General features: G+C 27.6%; 1 protein-coding gene across 1 annotated transcript; it reads right to left on the bottom strand.

Annotated features, from left to right (window-relative positions):
* Nucleotides 1-171: 171 nt before the first annotated feature.
* Nucleotides 172-13,658, bottom strand: LOC132939024 (CD109 antigen). The gene is made up of 29 exons (XM_061006022.1): nucleotides 13,554-13,658; nucleotides 13,391-13,470; nucleotides 12,233-12,433; nucleotides 11,972-12,152; nucleotides 11,723-11,891; nucleotides 11,534-11,646; nucleotides 11,321-11,461; nucleotides 11,065-11,247; nucleotides 10,918-10,992; nucleotides 10,566-10,790; nucleotides 9,503-9,689; nucleotides 9,243-9,418; nucleotides 8,382-8,636; nucleotides 7,468-7,617; nucleotides 7,267-7,406; nucleotides 6,735-6,898; nucleotides 5,478-5,701; nucleotides 5,240-5,416; nucleotides 4,986-5,168; nucleotides 4,674-4,910; nucleotides 4,417-4,601; nucleotides 4,256-4,358; nucleotides 3,974-4,180; nucleotides 3,720-3,906; nucleotides 3,261-3,652; nucleotides 3,007-3,200; nucleotides 2,774-2,948; nucleotides 2,598-2,703; nucleotides 172-1,211 (listed from the first exon to the last, which is right to left on the bottom strand). Exons 3-29 carry the CDS (start codon nucleotides 12,421-12,423, stop codon nucleotides 1,024-1,026), a joined length of 4,908 nt encoding a protein of 1,635 aa, XP_060862005.1. The 5' UTR covers nucleotides 12,424-12,433; nucleotides 13,391-13,470; nucleotides 13,554-13,658; the 3' UTR covers nucleotides 172-1,023.
* Between the last annotated feature and the right edge of the window lie 448 nt (nucleotides 13,659-14,106).

Raw genomic sequence — 14,106 nt, 5'->3', positions numbered from 1 at the left:
TTTCAGTGTTTCATCTTTATATTAAATACAAAGAAGCAAATTATAAAATTAAACTATTTAACCATTCAGAAATTTTAATTTAGGAATATAATATGTCATACATTGTGTGTGTTATTATAATTCAATTTAAGTAAATAGCTACCTACCAATTTTTCAATAAAATAAAATAAAGAAACATTTTACAACCGAATCATATCTAAATAAAAATAAATATACTTAAAGGCAAAATTATGATCAAATTAGGAGATTCATCAAGTGTTAAGTTGGAAAAATTTTTTTTTTGTTTAGATAAAATTATAATATTAAATAATAAAACAATTATATTATTACTTATTAGTTATTAGATATAAGTAAGAATTTGTTCAAATGAAGAATTTTCAATGATTTTCAATAATATTATAGCATTTGTTAAAATTTAGCAATTTTATGCAAGTTTTGCTTATAAAATATTAGTATAATTAGTGAATTAATTACTATAATCATCAGGGTCACCAGCTTTGGGTATTTCGCCACCCGGTGCAATATAGCAATAATATGTCTGTATCTATTCTATGATCAAAATGTCCCTAATTGTCCCCTTAAAATTGCCATCCCGTACACACACCGCCCTGATAATCATAATATCATTCAACTATAAGCTGTGAAATATAAGTGAGGTATGCCCTTCGAATTAGTTGTACTACACATTATAGTACATTATTAAGAGAACAACATTTAGAAATAATAGTATTTTCGTTTCGTCTATCATTGTGTAGCTACGGATTTATTCTTAGCATAAGGCTATATAGTAGGTAGCAACACGGAAACGTGCATCTCTTAAAATGTTAGTCTAAAATATTAATATATATTTTTTTTTAAAACAGTTTTATTATGTAAGCTGATGTAAACATATTTTAGCCAGTCTTGGAATATCTAATTCAATTTTTTTTAAATATTTATTTAAGTTTATTAAATTTAGGTTTTTAAAGTGCATTAAATTAATACTTAACTTTAAACTAAAACATATCTAATAATAAAGTTGTATTATGTAATTAAATTATTGTAAATGCTAATTACAATAATAGTAGCAATAGAGATATATTTTAACGGAATAGACAATTGAACAGCGTTATTGAAAATTGGGCAATAGGGACATTGACTACTACCGCATACTTCACAAATATTCAACAAATATGTTGGTAAAGCGTCAAATATTGTTTCGTTGAATCGTTCTAAAAAAAATAATGTATAATTTATTAAATTTAAAATCAGTAAAATGTATTGAAACAAATTTTAATGATTTACAAGGTAATTATTTTATCACGAAACACTTATTATTTCATAAAGTATCAATTTTTTTAAAAATATATTTTTACATAGTTTCAAGTTGTTAAAAAACAACGTTTTTATTAAGAAAATCATATTTATTCATCCTTATATTTTTTTAAGTGTTTTACTTTTTTTAATGACAACATAGTTTTAATTTATATTCTAAAGCAGAAGTATTTTGATACATAAAAATCGAATTTTGGACGAGTAGTTTATGAGTTATAAGCAGGGCTCGGAACTTTATGCATTTGCATCTTTCTCAGGAAGCTGCATATTTCAAATCTGATTCGATACAAATTCGGTTCATGAACCATACAGTTGAAATACAACAATTTATATTGCATATTTTTGCATATTTTACTAAATTTATATGATTATGCATATTTAAAGATTTTGAGTATATAAATGCATTTTATGGTAAAAATGTATAAGAAATCTACAACAAACAAGTTTTTGATAGTTGAATATTGTAAATTAAATAATTTAAAAATAAATAGCTGCCGCACACGGTTTCCAAGTCTATATTTTGAATTATACTATACCGAGTAATAGTTGAAATATTGTGTAAATGTTTATTAATACTATAAATTTTAATCGTCTTATTTAATTAAAATGTTTTCAAGAATAAAATATTTATTTTTACCAATAGCTGTCACTATTGCCGTCGGCGACGCTCGCCCGTATGGTTTATAGTGTTTTTACTAAGAAATAAGAATTGGCCTTTAATGACCGTAATGACCGGCCAGGTTTACAGATTCAGTATTATCAAAAGAAAAATATAAATAAAATATTTATGATTCAAAAATAATTTTTTTTCTCTATAATTATGCTTTTAAATACATTTTTTTTAAAATAATAAATGCATATTATACTGCATATTTTGGGTTTTTTTAGTGCATAAAGTTCATAGCCCTGGTTATAAGTATTTGAAGTTAAGACAAGCGGAGTAGTAGACAAACATTTTGCTGGGTAACCCCGTACCACTCGTCTCATCTAAACTTTAAATACTTATAACTCATAAACTACTCGCTCTAAATTTGATTTTTATGAATCAAAATACTTAGAAAAATATTCTGCTTTGGAATATAAAATTAAAACTCTGTTGTCATTTAAAAAAGTAAAAACTTAAAAAATTATAAGGATAAATAATATTTAAAATATGATTTTTTTAATAAAAACGTTGTTTTTTTAACAACTTGAAACTATGTAAAAAAATATTTTCAATACTTTTTGAAATAATGGGTGTTTCATGATAAAAGAATCACCCTATATAATAAATAAAAACATACCAGGAGCATAATAATCATACACTCGAACAGGAAGATAACGTGACATATTTGCAACAGGATACCATCTTTCAACAGTAAATTTAACACAAGTTTCTGACTCGTCCAACTATTAATACATAAAAAATTAATTAAATTTTAAACTGCATGCATATAAGAATATAAAATTATAATGTTACATAATCAAAGTAAAACAACAGCTTTCCGGGGAAAAATCGAGCTCTTTGTAAATTTGGAACAGTTCTTTGCAATACATAAGCGTCTAAATTTTGTTGTTGCACTATATATCCGGTTGGAATAGCAACATCCAAAACAGCCAGTCCAGATCTAGGAGACTCATCGATGTAAGTCCATCTAAATTATAAATCATTTAGTAACTTAAGTCAAACTACTGTGTCTTTATTATTAATACTTTTGACAACTACGATATGTAATATGAGACTGATTGCGACCATGAAAATCTGCACGTGTTATTATTCCAAAGGCTTGTTCAGGTGGTGTTGTTTGGAATTTTGCCACATCAACATTATATTGGACGGACATTTGTAAAATTGCATAACCTGAACCTTTAGCTTGCACTTTGACAGTACCCCAAGCTTGTGGAATCTAAAATAAAAGTAAAAAATTTTAATTTAACACCAGAGGGAAACATTTAGCTCTCATAACCTCTATTTTTTGTAACTGAGCAATATTTTCACTGTTAACTTTCAATATTTTTGTTTTTCCTGAAAGAGCTGTAGCTTCAACCGTAACAGTCAATGTAAATACATCTCGAAGTCTGTTTCTATTTGTATATTCAATTAGAGCTTTCATGGCAATAGCCGTATCTTGTGTGGAGGCCCAACCACCATCAGTAAGTCTTTGAGAATTCAACCACTTAACAACATCATCAATATAAGGTTCTTTTCTTGCAACATAGACAAGTAAAGCATATGCTGTTGTTTCTATATTAATTGAGTCAAATTTATAAGGCAGACGTGGTAATAAAAATGGTTTTTGATTTTCCATTTTTGTTGGTGGTGATGGTACAAATTCTTTACCCCAATACATCAATCCACCTACAATAATATTTAAGTAAAATTCTCTAAAACACCATATATAAATAAAAAAAAACACAAAACATACCCTCTCTCCTAGCATGTCTAGATAATAGAGTGAATGCATATTCAGCAAATGATGACTTAGTCAACATTAATGCATAAGTAACGAGTGCGATTTCATACGGTTCACCGGTCATATTTAATAAATTCATATTTTTTTCTAAATACTTTACAGCTCGACTTTCACCTTGAGCCAATTTGGAACCTAGACCCTATCATAAAATACAATTATACATATGAATTAAATTATACAGAAATATAAATTAAATATTAACCAACCCCTGATAAATCTTTTGCATTTGTTAATGTTATGAGAACTTGTGCAGTTAATGATATATTTGTAAATCTCTGTTGCCTATTTGTTCCAAACAAAATTGATCTGTGCATTGTACTATTAACTTTACGGTCAGGAAACCATGTCACATCATAAAATGAACCTTCTTCAGTTTGATGTTTCAGCACCCACATTAAAGCTTTTGAAATTACCTAGTTGTTTAATAATTTAATTTTAATCTATTAATATTTAAAATATTATTTTATTAAGAAATATGTATTAATTACCTGTGGATCAATAAATATGAAATTTTCCCACTCATAAAAGTTTGCTTCCTGGAACACTCTAGCACAATATGAAGTCAACCACACACTTGGATAAGACATATTCCTAAAATTATAACTTTAATATTAGAAAAAAAAAAATAATCACAAGAGAAAAATCATACCAATCACTCCTGAAAAGACTAAATGATCCATCTTTGTTCATAAACGATAACATACGCTGATATCCAATATTTAAATGGTAGAACGATTGCTTCTCCAGTGTTCTATCTCGTTGATTTGAAAATCTCATATATATTGTTGTATATAAATTAGCTGCAAAACTAAACATTGTTTGTTCAGCAGCATCCTGATAATTAAAAATTAAAATTAAACAATCTAACCAATAGGTACTGAATACTATTTTAATGGTAAATATTACCATGGGTAAATTAAGCAAAGATGTTGCATTAACAGGCATTGTAGGGAAAATTGGTCCAACGACATCTCCAACTAATGAAAGATGAGCTTTGTTTGACCCATATACATAGTAACGATCTATACTGTATGGAATAATTGGAGTTTCAGTTACATTTACATGCAAATATTGGAAAACATAAGCTCTGTTACTAAGATCCAAGATCATTGACTGATGTCTGTACTGAGGCACTCCATCAGACTACAAAAATGATAGAATTGTATTTTTAGATACAAAAATAAATGATAAATATTAACACTTAAAAAATGAACATACATCAACATGTAAATTTCTAGTCACTCGATCACTAGCTATTAGTGAAGTAGCCTCAATAGTTATAGTAATATCACCAAGTTTTGTAGGTACCACAGGTAGGTAAACAGTTTCTGCATCTTGTGCTTTAATATAAACAAAAATTTGTTGATTACCGTGAGATGTTCTAGGATTGTATGAGTTTACCTTAGAAAATAAAAATAAAGTTACAAAATAAGCATATAATAGTATACTATATTTTATATGGTATTTCATACTATTCCATCTTCTTCAACATGAACAAATTTATATGATTCTGAACCCAATAATATAACTACAGCTTCAACACTATTGCACTGGTTGTTAAAAACAGTGACACGAATTCCAATCTGTTCACCTTCTTTACAATGTGTAGGCATTTCAACATTCATAAAAAATGGTAATACCCCAACATACTGAAAAATGGATTATTTAAAAATAATAATATTTGTATTCAATTATAAAACATTTACTTACTTCAATGGGCTTTTTAATCATGCCAAAACCTTTTGTAGGACTTAAACTGAATGCAGTTATCATCCAATTTGCAGGTCGATAAGGAACATCTAAATCAAATATGAACCGTCCATGAGGTCCAATATTAATATCTCGCCACATCCATACATTATCATAATGTCTTTGTAAATGATTGTAACGGAACTTTCGAAAATTATTGAATTCTGTACGATTATACAATGGACCTAATACATATAGGAATAAAAAATTACATTAAATTATATACAAAAACTAAATATAATATTTTTACCTAAATTGTAGTTAAAAAAATTTTAAATGCAAAAAAACAGGTACTCTATAATTTCAAATTACCTTAGGGATATATACTTAGATATATGCATAATACTTAAACTATTGTACTTCTAAATAAAATAAAATGTTTTACGAAAATAAATGAATAAAAACATAGTTTTAATTTAAAAAAAAGTAATATAGGAAGTTAGAAATAGTGAAACAAAAATGATTAGAGTATCCGGGACCTGAGTATTATAAGAATTATAGAATAATTGCTGTTTAATAACAATAATAATTTATCAATAAGTTGTTAAACAACAAAAAACCGGAAAAATTTGAAAAAAATTGTGGTGGCCCAAATAGAAATGTCAACATATTTTTTTTTATTATTAAATTATTATGTTTTTATATTGGGTATGATGAAACAATCAGATTTTGACTATCATAATTTACTATTAAAGTTACAACAAAATAACTGGAAAACAATTGACTTTTCCTCAGAAAAAATAATTTTTTTTCATTAGTATGTTTTTAAATTTTTATTGCGTAATAACTGCAAACGAGAAGACTTCCTAGGGTGGGAGATTTTCCTACTCCTAGTTTTGAGTCAATGCAAATTTTTAACTTGCACAAAATATGTTATATAACTTAAGTATAATGGTTAACATTTGATTGTTCTGTCAAATTTGGCATTAAAAAACATAATAATTAAAACTAAAACATAAAAATAAATGAGTAAACAATTTTATCAATAGAAAAATGTAAGGTTTTTTTTTGGTTTAACTTAAATGTTGGTAAATACTAAAAAGTAAAAATTGAATTGTTGTAAAATGTGAATACATTTTCAACCTTGGATTTAGTGCTTTACAAGTTAATACATACATTTTTGAAAGAAAAAAATTGAATAGTCTGGCAATACACTGCATTTATACTAGATCATAATATATTATAGTTATTTTAAATATTTAAATATTATAAATTTACATAGAGCTTCATCAGTGCCATCATCGCAATCAATATGTCCATCACATTTTCTATTAGCCAAGTAACATCGTCCACTAAGACATTCAGCATATCCTAGAGTTTTGTTACATAAAGTCATTCGTCGCGGTAGAATAACATCAGTAAATACAACTACACCAGCAAATCTAATAAAAAAGTATTATAAATAGAATAGATTTTCAATGAAACATTTTTGTAAGTATATAAAATACATAAAGCTAATAAGTTATACCATTAATTAAATAACACCATAGATAGGCAATGCCAATGTAACCATTTATCAATCGTTATCTTAGTTTGGATTTGACTCACTAGTCATTAGTACACCACTAATGGTGCCACTAATGGTGGCAGGAGAAGGATAGATACTTGTTTCCTGCCACCTCTTGCCATTTGCGCCACTAGTAAGACAAATCCAAATTGAAATAATGATTGCATTGATTGCATATTTATAGTGCTATTTAATCTATGGTTATGCATGGATTTTTTTTTTTTTTTTTGATAGTTTACTAACTCAAATGTCCGGTTAGCATCTATTCCAAAAGTCGATGATGGAAAATAAACTATTTCATCAGGAGAACCTTCATGAGAAAGCCATGTGTGCATAATTGTACCATTTGTATCCTCATCAAACCTTTCCATTTTAGTCAAAATCTAAGTTACAATAAATAAGTTAATTCAAAAATTCACTTTGAAAACATATCAAAAACTTTACTTTTGCATATGTTAATTCATTCCCTGCTTGTAGACCATAGAATGGATAATCCAAACTAGATAATCCAACATAAGCTCCTGGTTCACCATATATTGCTACTTCAACCTTTTTTCCACTTCTGCTTTTACGATCGTTAATAAAAACAGTGAACTGTAAAGTAAAAACTTTTAGTAGTACACAAAAAACCTTTGATTAGTATTTTTAAATGTATACAATATTATATTCATAAACTACAAATGTTTAACTATGTAATAAATATATATACTTTTAATATAATATTTAGATATTTAATGCACATAAAAAGGTAGGTATATAAACATCTATAGACACCTTCCCAGAAAATGTATGGCTGTATTAATTTTGTGCAAGCAAACAAAAACACAATACCATAATAAACCCAAGTTGATAACGGCAAATCTTAGGAACTTCTTGCCCAATTTCAATAAAAGTTATCATTACACATTGACGGTCACACAATGTTATAGCAGTCATGTTTTTTTAAGTCATAGTATACCAACCATAAATGCCATAGCATTGACCAATTCAAAGTGACGCTAAATTGATAGAATTTGGTGTAATGCCATAGCAGTCGTGACCATCAACATGTTAATAAATACATTGAGCCTATTTTTCAACCCCTATATGCTGCTATATGGGGTTCACACATGAATTTAATTTTGGCTCACAAAATGCATATATTTTTTCATTTATATAGTTGGCTTTGATTACAGATTATATTACTATTGTAATTAATAGAAATATTAAAATATAGCATATTTTTCAATTTTGTTCAAATAATATACAACCCATTTCACATAAAAAGAGTTTAGATGTTTACACATAAAAACGAATTGGGTGTGAATACTAGTTCACAACTTATTGGTTATTTTATTTATATTTTTGTTATGACTTACATTATTTCTTGATATTCCATTTACAGGGAAAGTTAAACTATCCGCAACTACATCCCCAAATTTACCAACATGATACACAAGAATAGTAGCAGCTGGTGCCATTTCAGCTGATAAAGTAACAGCAAATGTTCGGATTGTTGAAGCATGAGTAACTTCTTGTCCAGTTAATAATATCAAACCTTTTGATAGCATTATATAATCAAATGATTCCAAATAGTAATTGCTTTGTACATGGAACACTATAAACTGTCCAACCTATAAATGAATAAAAAATATTATATGAAATAAAATAAAAAAATAGTATGGATAATGAAACTGATAAAAATGTCTCATTCTTTCACTTCCGTCCAAAAATTATTGTATTTAATTTAATTTAAATGTTATGCTCAGGGCTCTATACTATAGAATTTACTCATTTTTTCGTAGAATAAAAATATATTATGTTTAGTACAATTTAAGCATTTAAGATTTTCAGTGCTATTTTTATAGTTTTGGTGCTACTTTTACTAATATGCATTTATTATTTTATGTTTAAAGAGGTTCTTCATACGCCTACACTCTACACCCACATGTGTTGTATCCGTCTTACGGAAAGTCAATTCACTCTTAACAGGTTATGTTAAGTTAGAGGGAATTAACCACTATCATATAACCTTATAAATCACATATATTGCTATAAGCACATTAAAAAAATCAATTATTTATTGTGTTTTTCCTTTTTATTAATAATTTAAATTATTTATAAAAAAGTGATGATTAAAAAAACTTAAAAATACATTAATGGCAACCAAACTGCTGTTATGAATAGAGCTAAAAAAATAATTTATAGTATAGATTATAAATAAAAAATTATAATAATACCTTGGCGTCTTTAGTTGAAGTCCAAACTTTAAGGTGATGTTGGCTAGGTGAATAATGAGTAAGTAAAAGTAATTCTGAAGTTGATCTTTCACCATACATGTCTTTAAATGATCCATATATTTTCATTGATTCAATATCTTTTAATACTTCTGAAGCACGTTTATCATTTTCAAGACCTAAATAATGATTAAATAGAATATGTTTTTTATGTGATTTTATTTTTAATATTTTTAATACATTTCCATTTATACAAAACTTACCTAATTCTGTACGTAAATATAATTTCATTTCAAATACTCCTTCATGATCTGTTGACATTTTTAGTGCTCTTGTATCAATAGTTCTTCGTCCGCCAGATTTCATCACAACTTCAGCAGACATATCTAAACGACCAAGCAACAACCTGTATCTATCTAATGGCGATCCATCATGATGAGAAACTGTAATCTAATTAATTATATTTATAACATGTTATTAAAAATAAATTACGGCATTCGTGTATTATGCTACCTACCAAAAAACTGTATGCATGTAGTATGCAACCTACCAGAAAATATCACATACCTATTGTTATATATTTTTTTTTTTTTACTTATTTTTAAAGGCATCAACTGCAAGGTTATTAGCCTGCGTTATACGGCCATTTAAATAAAAATTAAAAATGTATTTTTTAAGATTTTTAATATTTAAAAATCTAAACGTTGTATTGATATTATGATACTTGTATTGTCTTAAACACATAAAATCACACATTTATATGTAAACTAAATTTCAAAAATAAAATTTTCCGGTTGGTAAATTGTTGTGCGAAGCAAAAAACTTTTACATGTATATGATAGGCAATTACAATGAGCCGGGCCCAATGATGTCACGCATCTTTTTTCAATTGCTCATAACTTATTGAATAATGTGAGAAGAAACGTAAAACCTATACCATTATTCTTAGAATTGAAAATTCTTTCAAATTAAAAAAACTTGTTTTTTGTGTTTTGTGCTCTTTTAAGTGTTAGTGTTATTTGAAGGAAAATTTTATTTGTTCGATATGGAGAATTTTAAGCTATCAAGGTTTAAGTTACGGAGAGTCGACTGTATAACATATTAAAATATATGTCAATTATGATCATTAGCAATACATTAATCAAATTGTCATAAATCAGTAGCTAGGTATGTAAAAATAGTGAACACCCGTAAACTTTTTCAGTGAGTAGGTAGCATATTACATCAACAAAATAAAGATAGGTATCATACTACACGAGTACCTAAATTACAATAATGATAAATATGTAAGTAACAATTATATTAATTATTAATTATTATACTTACATAAATCGAAAATGGCATGGCAGGTTTAAAAACTTGTGGTGAACCACCCAAAAATGCAACTCTAACCGAAGAGTTAAAAAATCTTGCAGTTGAATAACCTTCTATAATTTCATTTAAGTATCTTTCTCCAACTGTGGCTGTTATAGTTACCTCAGTCTCTTCTAAGGAAGAAACTAATTGTTGCAACTCACTTAAAGGATATCTGAACTTATAAACACCATAAAACTGAAAATAAAAATATTTAAATAATCTTTTAACTAAAAAATGTTATGTTAATTAAAATTATGAACATTGAAGTTTATAAAATGTATTTAAGTTTACTACACTAATGTGGAAATTAAAAACCACTAACCCATTGTAAATGTGGTACTTGATTTATTCTTGAATATTCAGATTGTTTAGGATACCAAGAAGGATGTGCTTCGTCCTAAAGGAAACATATAAGTAATTATAATTATATTAGCATTCAAATAACTCTTATACAGTTCATTTAACTTACAAAACTCAAATATTTTTCAATTATAGGACCATCATAATTTTTAAACCCATTTTTGAGTGGTCGTATGGTTGCTTTTAAAGTTAGATTTCCTCTTACAGGTCCACCACTAGTGTAATTTGCCATTACATAGCCACTCAAATATTTATCCGAATCAAGAAAATATGCAGCCATTGTAACATTGACCTAATTAATCATGTAATACATACATTAATAATTAAATAAATAAGTATTAATGAATAAAACAAATGAAATATACCTCAAAACGAGTTTGATAATATTCTTCTACTAAAAATGTAGCTTCTTCAATCTGCCCCTGAGCTACTACCTGAATGGTCCATTCTCCAAATACAGGCTGATCAGACATTTCATAATTTAAACTTACACATCCAAAATTAGACTGTAAAAATATTTTGTTTTTTTAATAGAAAAATGTAGGTAGTTACTAACATTTATATAAATAAATATATACTTGTCTTGAAAGCCAACGCCTCATAATATAGCGATTTGGATCTAAGATGTATACATCAACAGGATTGTCAAAAGCTTTTAATTCTGTATTAATTGGAATTGCTCGGAAATAAACTAAAATTAATAATATTTATTTTTATTTATATCATCTTCATCTAAAATGTTTGGTATTCATTCAAAATATACATACCAATATCAGATTGTTTATATATTGGTTTATCAGTTTGTATAAATATTGTCATAGATCGTTGTGAAAAATTTAGTCGAGTTTCATTATTAAATGCATATCCACCAATGATGCCATCGTATAAGCCCTCTACTCTTAGTTTATAATCACCAGTAACACTTGTAGCTGGAACCTAAATTTAGCAACACATATATGTAGCAGATCGTATTTTATTTAAATATTTAAGAAACTAATCTAAATATTGATTCTAACCAATAATAATAATGTTTCTTGAATTCCTTCTTTGATAACACTTAAGTCAGAAGCTAATTCAACTCCATTTCTTTGAATTGAAGCTCTAACGGAAATTGGTTGTTTGGCTTTATAAACAGTAACTGATACTTTGTACACTTGACCCGGTCTAACCATTCGACTTGCAACCACAAAATAATTTCTAAAATGATCAAAAATTAAAATGAATACAATAATTTTCCATTTCTACCTCATAAACACTAAACAATAAAAATTGCTTACGCATCAGGGATAATTATATTATTATCATAATTATTTTTCCAATCATATAAATTATTGAATAATTTATCGTTTTGTGATTTTGTAGTACGTGAGTAATCATTTTCTTGAGAAACTTTGTAGGTTGGTAGTGGATAGTCTTGTCCCAAGCAAAGTTTCAAAATTAAAATAAGTATCATATAAATAGACATCATTTTGGAAAATCTGGAAATGTAATACAACACATTGGACTGTTAATTAATTTAATTATATTATGCCTATATGCCTAATTACTACTTTGGTAACAGCTCATATTAAAATGTGTATTACAATAAATAAATAAATAAGGAGCAATCAAAGCAACCCGATTGCTGTTTATAAGAACCACACTGTTTTAGCACATTTGTAGCTCTAGTTGTTCGTAGCTGATAGTTTGCTCTTTAAAAACTGCCTGGTTCAAAGATCAACTTACTATTGATATAAATAAATGTTGAAATATATAGTTGGTCCCAATAAAATTTTTATGGAAAGCTTTTAAAACTAATTTATTATGTTAGTAAAATGGTATCTTATTAGGTAGATATGTGTAAGACACTAAGCGGAAATTTAAATAAATATGTTATCAAATAAAAATTAATCAACATGTGGTCGGTTCGTTGAAAATATTCATCTTAAACGTTTATATTAACAAATATATTTATCATTATTAGTTAAAATTAACTTATAAGTAACAGGCCCGTCGCTAGGGCACAAACAAGGCATGTGTTGCTTTAGGGCGGCACACAATTTTAAAGAAATGAAGACGGCAAAATTAAAGAAATATCGGTAAAGAATAGCGGCATTAAAATATTTGCTTTAGGGCGGAAAATATCTAATGACGGGCCTGATAAGTAAAGTGTAATGAAAACAAATATGTATAGGTAAAAGGAAACTATGTATATTTCAATATGTACAGCACGAAAAATTGTATAGGTATTAATATACCACAATTGTGGTCCACAATAATAAGATGTTAAATGTTTTTCTACGATCCCATACAATACAAATCATGAATTTAGAGCATCAAGAATAAAAATTCAAACAATATGTAACTATCTTACAAAGTTACAACTATAATCGTTCGTTTCTATTTACTACAATCGAACTACCTACAAAAGGTTTACGCCCAAACATGATAAATACCTTAGATTTAAATTCCATTAACGAATTATCATACACTGCATAGTTTTACTGTGCATAAAAAGCAACACTTATTAATTGACCTGTAAATATCAAAAACAAATAACAATATTACACCAAATCGTATACTGTAATAACTTAAAAAAAAGAAATATAAAATTATTACTTAAACAACAGTAAACACACGAGACGGAAATTGCAATTGTTTTATTTACTAACAAAAATTTAACGTAACCTGTTGTTCTGTTACCGTCCAGTGTCCGGTGAAGCTATGATGGGTAAAGGTGGTTAGCCCCGCCCTGGAGATTAGTAGTTGAATATTTTGATATTTTGATAACAAAATAAAATAAAATACTCGCGCAGCGATCTCTAGTGAATTATTTCTAATAGACGTTCATATTTGAATCCACAAATAATACCAACAGACTTCGTTACTTATTCAGTACCTACAGGCGGCTACAGCGCTGGCCGCTGGATAGAGACTTTTCAGCCCATCGAAATTTTAAAAACACGCCTAAAATACTTTTTTTTTTTTTTTATTAGATTTTAAGGCTTCGACGACTGAGGTCATAATCCTGTAAGGTTGGGTAGGGTTGGTGCAGTAGGGTTGGGACTGTTGGTACGGTCGGTTAGGAACACGTGTATGTGTGACAAGGTTTTTGCGCACAACGAACTCAGATGGTCACCCATCCGAGAACTAGTGGCAGCGGCCGTTGTTT

Source organism: Metopolophium dirhodum, chromosome 2 (assembly GCF_019925205.1).
Source record: "Metopolophium dirhodum isolate CAU chromosome 2, ASM1992520v1, whole genome shotgun sequence".
Classification (NCBI taxonomy): Eukaryota; Metazoa; Arthropoda; class Insecta; order Hemiptera; family Aphididae; genus Metopolophium; species Metopolophium dirhodum.
The sequence above is the reverse complement of the archived record's forward strand: the minus strand, read 5'-3'. Positions and strand labels throughout refer to the sequence as shown.